Source organism: Lissotriton vulgaris, chromosome 4_1, assembly GCF_964263255.1.
Source record: "Lissotriton vulgaris chromosome 4_1, aLisVul1.2, whole genome shotgun sequence".
In the NCBI taxonomy this organism is placed as follows: domain Eukaryota; kingdom Metazoa; phylum Chordata; class Amphibia; order Caudata; family Salamandridae; genus Lissotriton; species Lissotriton vulgaris.
Genome location: NC_141691.1, coordinates 2,130,905,333 through 2,130,921,212, shown reverse-complemented (window position 1 = coordinate 2,130,921,212; position 15,880 = coordinate 2,130,905,333). Strand labels below are relative to the sequence as shown.

Here is a 15,880-nt window from a genome sequence, read left to right as displayed (position 1 = left end):
GTCCCAACCCTACACTGATTGAATCACAGACCCAGAAACCAATCAGAACCCTCAAATACCCAACCAATGATTACTCTAACCCTAATCCAATGGAAACCCCAGATAGAACCACCAATCAGTGTGCACATGTACCAAACACTATCAGACTATATAACGTCCAAGCTACCTCAGACAAGGATGGATGGATAGATGGATTGAGTGAAAGTCTGGAATGCTGGACGGAGTGAAAGGGTGGATGGAGAAATGAGTGAAAGGATGGATGAGTAAATTGATGAATGAGTGAAAGAGAGCATATGTAATGTAATGTAATGTGTCTTGTAAAGCGCACTGCTGCCCTGAGGCGTCGTGGTGTTGTAGACCGCTGGGGAACCCGTCCTGGCTTTCCCTGTGAGATGTTCCTTCCTGGGTATCTCCAAGGTGAAACCAGGCATCCCCGGCGTCTGTGGGGGGCCGTTGTAGAGATGAGGCAAGCTAATGCCCAGAGTTGCCGAGTGCGATCCCTGGTTAGAGTAGGCACCGAGGCGAGAATTATCGAATTGAACCCTGGTCCCAGGCCGTTCTCTGCTTCCGGGTCTGCCGCCTCTAACCAGTGAGCCACACCACTCCACCTAAGTGGAGCATAGATGGATGGCTGGATGGAAGGTGACGGATGGATGAGTGAAATGGTGATTGGGTGGGCGGACGAGTAAAAAGGTGGATGAGTGAAACGATGGATGGATGGATGGCTGAGTAAATGAATTGATGGATGGATGGGTGGATGGACAGGTGCATGGATGAGTGACTGTAAGGATGGATGTAGGGTTGGATGAATGAAAGGGAAGGATGATGAATGACTAAATGGGTCAAAGGATGGATGAGAGAAATGATGGAAAATGAGTGAGTGAAAAGATAAATGGATACGTGAAAGGAAGGATAGAGAGATGGTTGGATGAAAGGGTGGAAGGATGAGTGAAATGGTGAATGGATGGATTGATGGATAGATGGCTGGATGGATGAGTGATAGACTGGATGGATAGACAGTGTGAAAGGCTGAATGGATGGAAGAGTTGAAGGATGGATGGATGACAGAGGATGAATGTAAGGATGTATGACTGAAAGAATGGATAGATGAGTGAAAGGGAAGGTAGATGGATGGCTGAATGAAAGGGTGGTTGGATGAGTGAAAGGGGGAATGGATGGACGGACAAGTGAAATGGTGGATGGATGGATAATTCAGTGAACAGATGAATAGATGAGTGAAAGGGTAAATGGGTAGATGGTTTGTAGGGTGGATGGATGAGTGAAAGGATGAATGGCTGAGTGAAAGGGTAGATGGATGAGGTGAATGGAGGATGGAAGATGGATGGAGTGAAAGTATGGATGAATGGAGTGAAAGGTAGGAGTGATATGCGAATAAATGGATGGAGGGATAGATGGATGGATGTATGGGGTAGATAAGTAAAAGGATTGAGGTGTGAGTGAAAGCATGGATGGATGGGTTTGATGGATAGGTTTGGATATGGATGGGCAGATGGATGGACGGCAAGAATGGTGACAGACTGAATGTTGGATGGAAGACAATGTAAAGGTGAAATGGTGGATATCTGCTGGTGGATGGAAGGATGAAAGGATGCATGTATAGGTGCTTGGATGGAAGAAAAAAGCATTTGGTGAGGGCAGTGACAACATCCTTCGCTTGCTTGGTGCCATAACAGCTTTGGTTCAAAGTGGGGGGTGTTTTAATTTTCTGGCTACTCCCTTGGTCATTGGTACCATTTGGCGATGCTCGGGATAGTCTTGTAATACAGCTGTTGTTGTAGAACTTGACAGGCCTTGCAGTAGTGTGTGGTCCAATCCGTGTAACCTATGGGCTGCAGCCTCTTGCGCCACTCAAAGTAGCGCCGGTACTGCTCGTCGTTAGCATCTAGGAAGTGCAGGTGAGCGGCCAGCTCCTTAGCACTGGGGAAGTCGCTCACGTGGATGAAGGCATCAGAGGGAAGGAAGCGTTCATAGTTCTCCCTCGTAGGGCCGAGGACCACGGGCAGCGTCCCAGAGAGCAGAGCGTTGCGCCAGAGCTTCTCCGTGATGTAGTCTTGGTTCAGAGAGTTCTCGAAGGACAGGTAGAATTTGTACTGGGAAATAGTAGAGATGGTCTTGTCGCGGGGTAGGGATCTGCTTCCACCTCCATATATATCAATGTTTATGTGGTTCTTGAGATCATTGTAATATGCCACCCTTGCCAGTGTGGAGTCCCAGTTACTGACCACCCAGGCCACTAGCTTGGTCTTGTTTGGTATGCTGAAATCCTGAGGACCCTTGGCTCTTTCAACCCAGCCGTAGGGCGAGAAGATATCTGCATCGCTCCGGTAGTTCAGCGTCAGATTGATAAGATTGTCCATGAAGTGAAGGTTGGGGCTGTGCCTCGGTGACTCCAGGTTGAACCAGACCCAGCGCTGGTTCTGCGGCCTCGGCTTCTGTGGCAGCTGGTCTTTGGAGCTGCAAACATCACGATGATGGAGGATCACAGCATCTGCATGGCTGTACCAGGTCCGCTTCACAGTGAAGGTGCACCCAGAGATCCCATGGATTCTTGCGCACTGGTCCAGTGGAAACCGCTCTCCGAATGGCCACGTCCAGAGCAGTATGACCAGGTCATCCTTTGTGGCGCTTGTTGTGCCCCTGGGTGTTTCCACGCGGTCACTCCCACCCGCATAGACCATGGATGGGGTCTCCACGTGTGTGCAGGTCTTATCTGGCTTGGCTTTGGAGGCGCCTCGTAGAATGGCGAACGTCGAGAAGCTGGTCAGGAATGAGATGAGGATGTAAAACACGTAGCTCTTCCAGTACAACTCCATCTGTGCCTTGGACTCCATGTCTATGGCTGGAGAGGAGAGAGAACAAGTTATTGGCTGAGACTGGAGAGAGTGAACTCAGTCGAAGACATTTCATTCATATTACGAAGTGATGCACCACAGTAAAGTCTATAACAAAGAAACATTTGAAAGTAAATCAATGGAAGAAAATGTTTTGAATTACAAAACAAACATGTTAGTAGTTATTGCATGGTCCCAAGAAATATGTAAAAGCTATGTTACTAAGATGCATGCTAGCTTACATACTCATACATAGTGGGTCATCATACATGACTACTCAAAGAGTGCACTCCATCATTGAGTGTCCTTTAAACCCAGCTTGTGTCGCTCATTGTAATATAGCAGGCAGCCTTCCTTTGCCCCACTGAAGAAGCCCTGCCTCTTCCGAAGCACAAGTGACGCTCTCCAGAGGGGTGGGCTTTACAATCTCACTAACCAATCAGCAGTCCGCCCCATTGGAGAAGCCCAGCCTCTTTTCGAAGCACAAGTGACGCTCTCCAGTGGGGCGGGCTTTACAATCTCACTAACCAATCAGCAGTCTGCTACATTCCTTGGAGCTGTGGTAAATAGTTGTCCTGTTCATGTGAAGACGTGTCAGTGTTTAGATCCTTCAAGCATCAGACACTGACCTACTCTTTGTACTGAAACAACCAGACTCACAACATCGCATGTGCACTGAGCGGAACCCTCATTCCCCAGCATCCTTCCACTCGGAAGATTCAAACTGTAGGAAATCTTTCTTGCAAACATTAGTCTAGGCGCTTTCACCCTGGCTGATCCAACTGGGTTTCCTAAGAAAATAACCTTTGAAGGGACTTTCTCTAGAAGGTGCCTCTATACAGTGACTGAAGGCGGAGACCTCCAACCCGCTCTTGTTTACTGAACACCATGATTGTCTCATGCGGGATGAAACAGTCCTGACGCCTTGTTAATTCTGTTGATGCTGATGTTCGGTGAAGTGTGGTTTGTGGTTTTCCATTCCAAAGTAAGCCTTAAAAGGTGTGTTTCAAAGCTGCTGAATCCACAAGTTGTTACATATGGAATATTCTGGGGGGGAGTTAGGTACTATTTTCACAACTTGTCTCTCCCTGTGATAACCTGGAAAGGTGCAGCTAGGCGTGTTCATGACGTACATATACAGTAAGCTGTTTTTTGGCCCCCAAGGCTGGTCCTTTTAAAATGTATATGTATATATTACCTACTGGCGGTCGCCAGTAGGTAGTTATAGTTATGACCATCTTTCTTATCAAAAAGCTTTTTTTTCTTTTGACAATATCTTTTGCGCAGTTTGACGGATCTTCGTGAAATTTTCCCCCCAAAAAAGGTTCACTCAGGTCAGCTCCAGTCTTTAAAGTTTCGGGGTGATTCGTCAAGCAGGGGCCGAGAAAAAAGGGGAGTCCCAAAATGCTTTTTCCCCATGTTAATTTCCATAGGAAGTTTAGACACGGCTACAGCCCGAACTGGTGAATGGAATTACACCAAATTTGGCAAAATGGCAGCTCTAGGCCCAGAAAGTGACAATTGTTTTAAATAGTGTAAATCTGTCCCGTAGTGGCTGAGAAATTAAAAAAATGTTAATGTATATATCCGAGCACCAAGGAGGAGTTGCAACTCCTCCAGGGCACAAGCTTCATTCTAAGCTGCTGCCTACACTCCAAACCAGGAAGTGTTGGCAGCCATCTTCAGGTTTGATAAAAGGTGAAAAACAAGGAAAGGGGGCAGGGTAGAAACAACCTGACCCCTAGGCCTGCTCCGGGACCCCCAAGCCACAACAGCATTTAAAAAAAAAAGTTTGGCCAAAATTGTGTTAGTTGCGCGAATCCGGCTACAATTTTTTGAAAATACAAAGCTCAGGCTCCTGCAATTCATTTTTTCAAGCCCCTGGGTGGTTGACCCAGGTCCATCTCACTTACCTTTTTCTGCACTTTTCATGCTTCTTCCCACTCCTCTGTTGCTTTATTTCAGCAATTCTCCAGCCTCTTTCTGCACTTCTCTTGCCTCTTTCTGCATCCCTCTTGCCTCTTTCTGCAGCCGTCTTTCCTTGTTGTGTATCTCTCTTGCCTCTTTCTACACCTCTCTTCCCTCTTTCTGCACCATTCTTGCCTCATTATGTAACTCTGTGCACTCTTTGTGCCTCTTTCAGCACCTCTGTTGCTTTATTCTGTGCTTCTTTTCCTTCTTTCTGCACTCCTCGTGCCTCCTTCTGCACCTCTGTTGCTTCTTTCTGCACTTCTGTCCTAGTCTTAAAATGTAACCACGTCCATAAACCCGGGTAACCGCCCACAGGGACCAGCCCAAAAACTTTCCAAAGATTCTCGACCCTTCCAGAAGAAGGACTTTGTCCAGTTACTCAGCTTAATTAGAGACAAATCTTGCTCTATGACACGTACAGAGGCCCAAAGGATAAACAATGGAGTGATTAAACTAACATCCAAACACCCACTTCCCTTCATAATTGCATGCAGCACACACAGGTCAAATGGACACCTTTGCCTCGATCAAAGCATTATACCTTTAAACGAAAACAGCCAAGGAAAAAGTACGATCCCCACTGTAGCCAGGAGAGGGGGGGTCCAAAATTCAATAGCATTCAAACAGTTTAACACCCACTACTCCATTAAAATTCTATCACTTCTTAAAACAGTCTTGAACTCACCATCCAAAACCTTAGCACTTTTGTTGGACTTGGCCCTTTTTGCAGGCTCATCTCTGATCTTTTTTGCCTTCCTCCTCTATTTATTCTGACCTGTTGTTGGCTGTTTTATGACTCTGGGCACTTTACCACTGCTGATCAGTGCTAAAGTGCATATGCTCTCCCTATGGTAAATTGATGTATGGATTAGTGGTTCCATGATTGACTGGTTTGGTTTACCTGTTAGACCCTAGTACAGTGCACTAGGAGTGCCCAGGGCTTGTAAACCAAATGCTGCTGGTGGGCTTGCAGCACTGATTGTGCCACCCACAGAAGCAGCCTGTACAAATGTGTCTAAGGTCTGCCTTTGCAGAGCCTGTGTGCAGTCTGGTACTGTCATGCTGACTGGACGAGAGCACCAACTTACCAGTCCCTAAACCTTCCCTTTTCTTCACATCAGTCACCCCTATGGTAGGCCCAAGGGCAGGGTGCATTGTAAGTATAAGGTAGGACAAGCCCTGATGTGTGTGGCATGTCCTAATAGTGAATTACAGCCATTTCATGTTTCACTATCGCAAGGCTACCTGTTCTCCATAGGCCAGAATAGCCAGTTCGATTATTACATTTTATAATCCTAACGGACCCAGTTTCCATGATGCACTGGTCCAGGGACAGACTAATTTGCATGTAGCCAGATTCTGAGCTCGGATGGTGCAGTGAGCTAAAAAACAGTGATGGATCAAGCCCTGATCTGTTGACTGGATTTGATTCTTCTGCTTAATTCAGATACTCTGTCCATCACCACCCCCTTTTCTGAATCGTTTTGTCCACCACAAGCATGGAAGGGTATGCTCAGACATGAGTCCCTTGCTCACTGCACCATCAGGATTCAAGCAAGCTGGGCCGAAGATGGCTGTAATGCCAGAAACCGGTCCCCGGAAGCTTGTTTCCTTTCCAGTAAAAGAATTGGCTTGGTAGTTTGGTCTGCCCTGTTCCCATGATGCACTGGGCCAGGGACAGACTAATTTGCATGTAGCCAGGTTCTGAGCCGGGATGGTGCAGTGAGCTAAAAAACGGTGATGGATCAAGCCCTGATCTGTTGACTGGGTACGAGTGTTCTGCTTAATTCAGATACTCTGTCCATCACCACCCCCTTTTCTGAATTGCTGCTGTTTTGGGCCTTCTGAGGGACTGCATGTCGCAAGGAGCTGGAAGCGCGACTCAACAAAGAAGGAGCATCTAGCCGTCACTTCTGCTTCCATCGCAACTCCGAAGAAGGGTGTCGCCGCTGTAGCTGTTGTATTGCACCGAATAGAGAGAAGCGTCTCGCAACGAATAGGAAGCATGTCGCCATTGCTGCTGCTGCCGTCACATCGTGAATGCCGGCGCTGTAGCTGTCGTATTGCACTGCATCAGGAGAATAGTCTCGCAATGAAGGAGAAGCGGGTTGCTGTTGCTGCTGTCGCATCATGGATGTCGGCGCTGTAGCTGTCATATTGCACTGCATCGAGTAAAGCGCATCGCATCCCCGGAGAAGCGCACCACCGTCGGAGCTGCTTCCGTTGCATCTTGGATGTTGGCGCTGTAGCTGTTGCATTGTGCAAAAGCCTCTCGCAACGTCGGAGAAGAGTGCCGGAGCCAAGGCTGTTGCCGTTGCATCACTGAACAAGGGTATCGCTGCTGCAGCTGACGCATCGAACTAAGACTTCTCGCATCCTCGGAGAAGTGTGCCACATCTGGAAGATCTTAACATCTTTATTTCTTTGCACCGGAACTTTACTGCAATTCCATCACTGGAACATTACTTCTTGTGGAAGTGCAATGCATGGTAAGGTACATTGATGCAAAGTGTCGCATCTTAAGAACTGAACTGAACAGGAGCGGTGCGTCCAGTGGGGCTTGGGGGCGTAGTCCCCCGCCCGCAGCTCCCTCGTTGTCTTTGAACTTAAGTAAACTGATTCCGTTTACTTAAGTTCAAAGACGCCGAGGGAGAACTGACAATCATGTCAATCAGCATGACGTCGGACCGCCCACCCCTTCAGAGTTTAAAGGGGGTGGGTGGACTGGTGTCATGTTGACTGACATGATTGTCAGACCAGTGGGGGGCAACAGGCAGCAGCACAACACAAGTGCGCATGAGTGGGGACGGAGGGTGAATTTTCGCACTGTGCCCACTCATGCGCACTTGTGTTTTGTCTTGTTTGCGCATGCCCTTTAGGAGCCCTTCCGTGTTGCGGGCGAAGAATAGCTGTGCCCTGACACATAAAGCATGCCATGCTTACTGCAGGAGGGAGGAGGCTTGAGTCAGGGGTTCAAAGGACACTAACACTGGCAGTGGCAACTCCTCTAAAGCACGGCACTGCAGTCAGTGTAACACATCTGAATATCCTTTGTTTTATCACTTTAATTTAGAATCTCCTGCACACAATAGAATCGATAAAACACCTGCCCATACCTTATGTTACCACACGTGTTTCGTTCCGGCACTCTCCTCTTCAGCACAGATTATGCCATGCAAAGATTGAATTCGGAAAATAAAGAATCGGCAATCAACATATACGTTTAAGTTCGTAAATCAGAAATGCATGAATTAGGTGGGCGTGGCCAACAGCATGGCCGGCTAGGACGTGACTCTCCGGAGCTCCCGGCGAGCTGCATCGAAATCCGTCGTAACACTTAACCCTGAGCCACCAAAATAACGGGAGAGACGCCGCGGAACAGCCGGACCATATAGTGACTATTTTTGCGCAGTTCATGCGAATCTAGCCATGGAAACGCCGACTTTGATCCCACGCATCGGGAGATCTGACGGGAACAAGATGGCGGCTGCCGAGACACGGAATAGGAAACGGCGCTGAAGTCGGACTGTCGGGACTGTGCCGGGTCCGCTGGTGTTCGACTGCGGTGAAAGCCCCTGGGAGGTGCTAAACTGACGGTGGAGGCTCTGATGAGGTGTCTGGAAGCCCCGGCGAGACTGGCGCACTTTACAACTATGGCGGCCGGAGCGGTGCAGCGCCGATGAACCCGACTCGAACACCATCCCGCAGCGGACCGGCCGACTGGGAGGTGAGGCGGTGAGGAGCATTTGGAGGGCCCCGTGTGGTGGAGGGATATCGGGAAAGCCCCCCCCCCCCCTTGAGGAGGCGTTAGGACCTCCTAGACCACCGGGCACTTTACCAAGATGGCGGCCGGAGCCGCGAAATAGTGCCGGTGGGAACCACGAACTTGCTCCTGGCCCCGCCACCGAGACTGTGCTCTGCCGCCCTCCAGGCCTACCACAGCGGCCGGTCTGGTGTCGCAATCGGACCCCCCCGGCCCTAGATGGCCCCTGCCTGTGTGGGTGACAACTAGAGGTGTCCCTGCGGCCCCATAACCTGCTGGGGAGCCCCTTCCCACCCTGGGAGAGCCTTTCAGAAACATCGGGGGTCGAGGAGACGAGGGGGAGTGCCACGATCCGCGATCCTCAGATCACAAGATGGGACGACTACCATGGTCATCGGTGGGGACAGCAGACACGACCCACACTACTGAACTGAGATAAGCATAGTGGGGCTTGAGAGTACTACGGACCTGCTCCCGGCTGACTGCCGTGCCTGTGCCCTGCGGCCCACCACACTGTCCATTGCCACCTGCCTGGAGCTACGGCCTGACACACCTGTCCCTACACCGCCCCTGCCTATGAGGGAGTAGCCTGGTGGCGTGCCTGCGACTCGTACCCCGCTGGGGTGCTCCCGTCCTCCTGAGAGAGACCTTTGGTAACGCCGGGGGCGACGCACCACTGAGGGCGGTGGACCAGACACCTACGGTGAGCGGAGGGAGCGAGGGGGACGACCCTCGCCGGAGCACCATCCCATTTCCACGGGCGCCGCTCTCATACGGAAGCGGGGATCCCGGCATCTTCTCCTGGGCGGCTGTGCGGTGAGGAGATGGGGAAGAATAACCCGGCACCCAAACCCCCGCGCCAGGGACCTATGGACAATTTCGCAGCGCCTCGGTCCATGGCAGACCATCCAGGCCCCCACACCGACACGGCCATGCTACTGGAGGCCATCCAAGCGTCCAGAACGGACATCCAGGCATCGCGATCTGCCTTAGAGACCAAGATTGGCGAGGTTGGAGCCGAGGTGACGCTCCTGCGCCAGGACTTCCGGAACCTGACCGAAAGAGTAACGGCAGTGGAGGACAAAGTGAAGGAAGACGGGGAGGCGATCACTACGCTCAAGAAAGACATGGCAGAGCTACAGGTTGCGCACCGTCACCTCCAATGGAAGGTGGACGATGCTGAGAACAGGTCCAGGCGCAATAACCTCCGCTTTGTAGGTTTTAGGGAGGGGATTGAGAAAACGGACATGGCCGCCTTCCTCCTGACCTGGCTGAAAGCTACTTTCCCCGAGGCGCCATTTTCTACATGCTTTCTTATTGAAAGAGCACATAGGGCGCTTCTGGCCAAGCCTCCTGAGGGCGCGAGACCCAGGCCAGTTATAGCGCGCTTCTTGAACTTTGCCGACCGGGATCTTATTCTGAGGGAGGCCAGGGCCCTGGGCGAGATCCGCCTTGAGAACACTACAATAATGATCTTCCCGGACTACAGCCAGGAGGTTTCGAAACAACGCCGCTCCTTTGACGCGGTGAAGGCGAAACTGAGGTCCCTGAATCTCAAATACATGCTCCTCTTCCCCGCCAAGCTGAAAGTGATATATAAGGACAAGTCTATCTTTTTTGCCCACCCGGAAGACGCTTGGCAGTGGTTGGAGGAGCGCCCTATCTTGAACAGTAGGGAGGCGGCCAGGCGGGCCGCAATGGACGGAGAGGTGAGGGGCAGGTCGGGCTGGGAGCGGCCGAAGCCGCAACGACGGAGGTTACGGAGGACCCAGCACACGAGCGCGGCGACGCCATATAGGACCCGAGGATCGGCCAACAACAGGGGAGGCAGATCGGAATCCCCAGGCGAGGACCCAGTGGCGGGATCAAGGTTCAGCAGTCTGAGGCGGGGGGTACGCTCCGAGGGGGATGACGTGGAGGGATCGGAAGGCCCCTCATCCGGCGAGGAGGATATGAACCTCTTGGGCGAATCGCTACACCCCTTGGCTAAGGAGATCCGACAGTTGGAACAAGGCTCCTCGGGTCAGGATCCGACCGTAGATACTCAGGACTCTCATTCTTGAAAGCAGGAACATGCAGCTCGGATGTGATAGCAGCTCGGCGTCCAGGAGCACGCAAGTTGACACACCCCCTACAGTTTCTTTTTTGGGTGTCTGAACTGAACACAGTTTAATCTGGGGAGGGATGTGCGGGAGGGCGAATGACCTACTCCCATGGATGGTTTGGTCCCATGTTGGGGCGCAGCTAGAAGGGGAGGGTGGTGGGGTGGGGGAGGAGGGGGCTTGTTGGTACTGTTGTTTCCTCACGTTGGGGAGTTGGGGAGTTGGGGGGGGGAGGGGGGTGGTGTCAGTGAAGCAGCAGAGCGTACCCTTGCTACTGCCCTGGTCCCGGGATTGTTGGAACTGCTATTGCCTCACGTTGGGGTGTTGGTTTGTTGAAGGGGGGGGGGAACAGCACAGCACCAAGCAGCGAAGTCAGGGTGGGCCACACTTACTGCCATCCGGGTCCTGGGGCCCGGCCTTGGATGATCACCGAGCAACACAATGGCAGGTACACTAACTGGACCGACCCGAGACGGCCCCGGGGTGAAGGCGCTCACGTGGAACGTGAATGGCCTGGGCTCCAAAATCAAGCGGGGCCTGGTCACGGCTTACATTAAACGCGCGGCGCCAGACATTATCTTCCTTCAGGAAACACATTTGAGAGGGAACAGATGCGCTTTCCTGGCAAGGGGCCAATACGTAGTTCTAGCACATGCGGGGTACACCATGGACTCACGGGGCACGGCCATACTCATTAGGAAAACAACCCCCTTCACTGTAACGCGCACATGGTTAGACCCACAGGGAACATTTGCAGGGGTGCAGGGGACCTGGAGGAGACGGGGGTATACACTACTGTCGGTTTATGCCCCACCCAAGCTTCAGATACGCACAATGCAGGAGGTCACCAACATACTACTGGACACGGCTGACACGGTACAAATCATAGGGGGGGATTTCAATGATGTGATGTGCACGTCACGGGATAGGTCTAGTAGCTCCAACACAGTAACTACAGACACGGCGCTTGCACGCCAGATGGACACACTCGGCCTCACTGATGTTTGGAGGTGGCTCCACCCCACACAGGCCGAATATTCTTTTTTCTCCGGGGCACACAAAGTCTTTTCAAGATTGGATCACATCTTCACCTCGAGGCAGGAACTATCATTGGAGGATCAGGCCGAATATAGGGCGAGGGGCATATCGGATCACTCCCCACTGTTCGCACATATAGGACGGGGTGGAGGGAGAGGGCGACCTCACTGGCACATGTCGGCATGGGACATACAGACTCCTGAGATTCTGGGTGGCATCAGGGCAGATATTCGAGTGTTTGTGGCAGAGAATGAGGGCTCGGTACAGTCTAGGGTCACACTGTGGGAGGCCATGAAAACAGTCCTGAGAGACCGATTCCAATCCAGGATGGGTGATGCTAGGAGGAAACGTAACGAGGCTATAGCAACCGAAGAGGCGACCATAATGACTCTGGAAGCCGAATACCACAGGTCAAAGAGAGAGATAGACCTTAGGAAACTGTTAGATGCTCAAAAACATTACAAGGAATTGACCACGAATGAGGCACGCACGCAGGCACTGGCCACCCTCCACCGTCTCTACGATGTAGGCGACAAATCAGGGAAACTTATGGCATGGCTGAGTAGGCGAGAGAGGGCGGCCAGGTGGGTGGACGGGATCGGACTCCCCGAGGGCGCGCGGGCATCCACGGATGATTCCATAGCGGAGGCCTTTGCGACCTACTTCGAGGACTTTTATAGGGCTAGAGACCTCGGAGACACGGAGGTAGTGCAGGCATTCCTAGGTGATATGGAGGTCCCACAGTTGACCCCCGAAGATAGCGAAGCCCTGGAAGCCGACCTATCCCTCGACGAAATCACGGAGGCGTTAACACTATTGAAGCCCGGGAAGGTGCCGGGCCCAAACGGTTTCCCGGTGGAGTTTTTCAAACGGACGGGGGACCTTCTCTCTCGCCACCTGAGGGGTTTGTTTGTCGAGGCGTTTGACGCCGGGCATCTCCCGCCGGATTTGACCCTAGCCACCATAGTCCCGATCTATAAGGAGGATAAACCCAAGGAGGAGTGCTCCTCCTATCGTCCGATTTCTCTCCTTAACATCGAGACCAAACTATTGGCCACCATTTTGGCGCGACGCTTGCGACGGGTCATTACAGATCTAGTGCACCCGGACCAGTCTGGGTTTCTCCCCGACAGGGCCACCAAACTCAACCTACGGCGTACCCACAATTGGCTCCAGGAAGTCTGTGACAGGGATGAACCCCACTGGTTCCTCTCCTTGGACGCAGAGAAAGCATTCGATGCGGTGCACTGGCCCTTCCTGATGGGCACCCTTGAACGATTTGGGATAGGACCCAAGTTTATGGGCTGGGTGAAGCTGTTATATTCGAACCCCAGGGCGCGGGTGCGAGTCAATGGAAGGCTCTCCAGGGAGTTTGCGATAGAGCGGGGGACACGACAGGGGTGCCCGCTCTCCCCGCTCCTTTTCACCCTCACGATCGAGATCCTGGCGATCCGCATCCGGCGTAACCGAGATGTGGCGGGGTTCCAGTGGGGGGAGTCGGCCGCGGAACAGGAGAAGATTTCCCTCTACGCTGACGACGTTCTACTGTATATCACGGACCCGGCTAGGACTATCCCTGCGCTATTTAAGGAATTGGGGGACTTCGGGGCGGTAGCTGGACATACCATCAACTGGCACAAATCGATCATATATGACCCGCAAGGGGCCCCCAGGGGGGAGTGCCTGCCCGACCGCCTCCTACACACCACAGAAGGCTTCCGGTATCTGGGGGTTTTTATCACCCGGGATGCACGTCGATCATATACAGATAACATAGAAAGGGTTCTGGTGGCAGCGAAGACGGAGATGGATAGGTGGAGACAGCTCCCACTCACCATCCTGGGCAGGGCCGCCCTGTATAAAATGATCCTCTTGCCGAAGTTTTTATACGCCCTCCAAAACGAATATTACCCTCTGCCAACTACAACTATACCGAGAATCCATACTGACCTCCGCTCCTTCTTGTGGCTGGGGAAACAACCCCGAGTGGCACTCACGACCCTGCAGCGCCACCAGTATAGCGGGGGAATCTCGCTGCCTAACTTGGAGGCATACTACTGGGCTGAACACCTGGCCCCCATTAACGAGTGGATACATGCCCCTGCAGACCACCCTACTTATGCGCTGGAAAAATCCAAATGGGGAGCTAAGACGGTGCTCCACTTCCTCTACGGAGGGAAGGGAGGACGTACGCTTCTCCCGGCGACTAGAATTACCCTGACAGCTTGGCGTAGAGCCACGGTGAAAATGGGATGGCAGGAAAAACCCACCCGTCAAACCCCCCTGTGGTCGTGTAGCTGGCTGACCGAGCTGCACAAACTACGGGGATTCAAACAGTGGGATGACATTGGCATCTCTACGATTGGGGATATCATAGCGAGGGGGGAGCTAAAGACCTTTCAGGCGCTGCAGCAGGACTTTGGCCTCCATAACACCCAATATTTCAGATACTTGCAATTACGACACGCATGGGGGGCACAAAACATCTCCCTTACTGACATCCCCCAATATGCGCCACTCGAGGGACGCCTGCTCCAGGAACGGATACACAGGGGGGCAGTGTCCATGACATATAAAACACTGACAAACAATATGTTGGGAGACCTGCAGGCACTGAGGGAGAGATGGGAGGGTGATGTGGGCACACTAGAAAATCTAGATTGGGAACTCATCCTCATGCACCCCCGAGAGGTGGCCATAAAGTCGAGGCTTCGCCTCATCCAGTTCAAGGTTCTACACCGGGCCTATTTTGACAGGGCAAGACTCTTCCGGATGGGGAGGGCTACTAATGCCTCCTGCCTCAGATGCCAACATCCACTGGGTGATTTTTTCCACATTATTTGGGGTTGTTCCGAGGTCCAGGACTATTGGAACGAAGTCTTCACGGAATTGTCAGCGGTATTGGAGGTGGACATTCCCAGAGACCCCAGGCTGGCGCTCCTGGGCATGTCAACTGAGGTGGATGTCACGCGGCACTCACTCATCTTTCTGTTGCTGGCATTGGTAGTAGCCAAAAGAGATATAGCGAGAATGTGGGGGGCGCCGGGGAGGCCCAATCTGGATGACTGGAGGCGAGGCCTGGACATGTACATGGCGGCTGAAAGGGTTACGTACAAAGCAAGGGGTTGCCCGAGAAAATTCCGCAAAATCTGGGCCAAATGGCGGCATTATCATGGACTCGAGTAGGGGGGTGACCCGGAGGGGGGGGGGAAATGCGGGGGGCGAAATTGATCACTGGGGTGGTCTCATGTGTGACTGATCTGGCCCTGTTGAACCTGGAAGGAATGAGGTGGTGAGACGACATATGTTCACGACACACGCCTTGATGAGTGAGGAGGGCACGAGGATTGGGTGGTAGGGTGGAGGTACGGAGTACGAGCTGCTTGGGGGGGGGGGGGCAGAGGGCGGGAAGGGGGGCCTCAAACGGAGGTCACTCAGTTGCCCGGGGGTGTTTACATGGAGGTTAGAGGGGGGGGTTTGGGGTTAAAAAAACGAAACACACCTTGATTATGTCATGATAACTGCCATGTATTGAAGTGTTCCAAAAGTTGCGCATAATACGGGGGGTGCGGAATGTTGACGCTCCCCCCGTGATGACGTAATGCCCTTTTTTGATGATCCGCGAGTTGCAACAATAAAAAGAAATTTTCAAAAAAAAAAAAGAAATGCATGAATTAAATCTATTTTTAATCTCCCACGCCAATTGATCATGAACAGCTTTAATCATTTGACATGCAAGTGGTAAATAGTAATCGGAATGGTGGAAGCGGTTCGAAGGAATGCGTACCTACTTGAAAGGAAGGACAACTTTGAGGTTTTCTGCTAAGGTTCTATGTGCAAGGTAGGAAATGATGTCGGACTCAGGCTGCCCTGTGCCCTGACACACTCGTAACATGTGGGCCAGGGACAGACTGATTTGCATATAGCCAGGTTCTGAGCTGGGATGGTGCAGTGAGATAAATAACGGTGATGGATCAAGCCCTGATCTTTGGACTGGGTAAGAGTGGTCTGCTCAATTCAGACACTCTGTTCATCACCATCCCCTTTTGTAAATCGATTTTGGCCACTATAGGTGTGGCAGGGTATACTCAGACATGAGTCCCTTTCTCACTGCTCCATCAGGATTCAAGCAAGCCAGGCCGAAGACGGCTGAA

At 52.1% G+C, this 15,880-nt stretch overlaps 1 protein-coding gene across 1 annotated transcript in view; it reads right to left on the bottom strand.

Moving 5' to 3' along the window:
• Positions 1-1,734: 1,734 nt before the first annotated feature.
• Positions 1,735-15,880, bottom strand: part of LOC147725209 (3-galactosyl-N-acetylglucosaminide 4-alpha-L-fucosyltransferase FUT3-like) — a 40,232-nt gene continuing 26,086 nt past the window's right edge. The window contains exon 2 of the mRNA XM_086967132.1: positions 1,735-2,860. Coding sequence (XP_086823258.1) covers positions 1,743-2,852 — 1,110 coding nt within the window. The 5' untranslated portion in view covers positions 2,853-2,860 and the 3' untranslated portion in view covers positions 1,735-1,742. The remainder of the gene's footprint in view (positions 2,861-15,880) is intronic.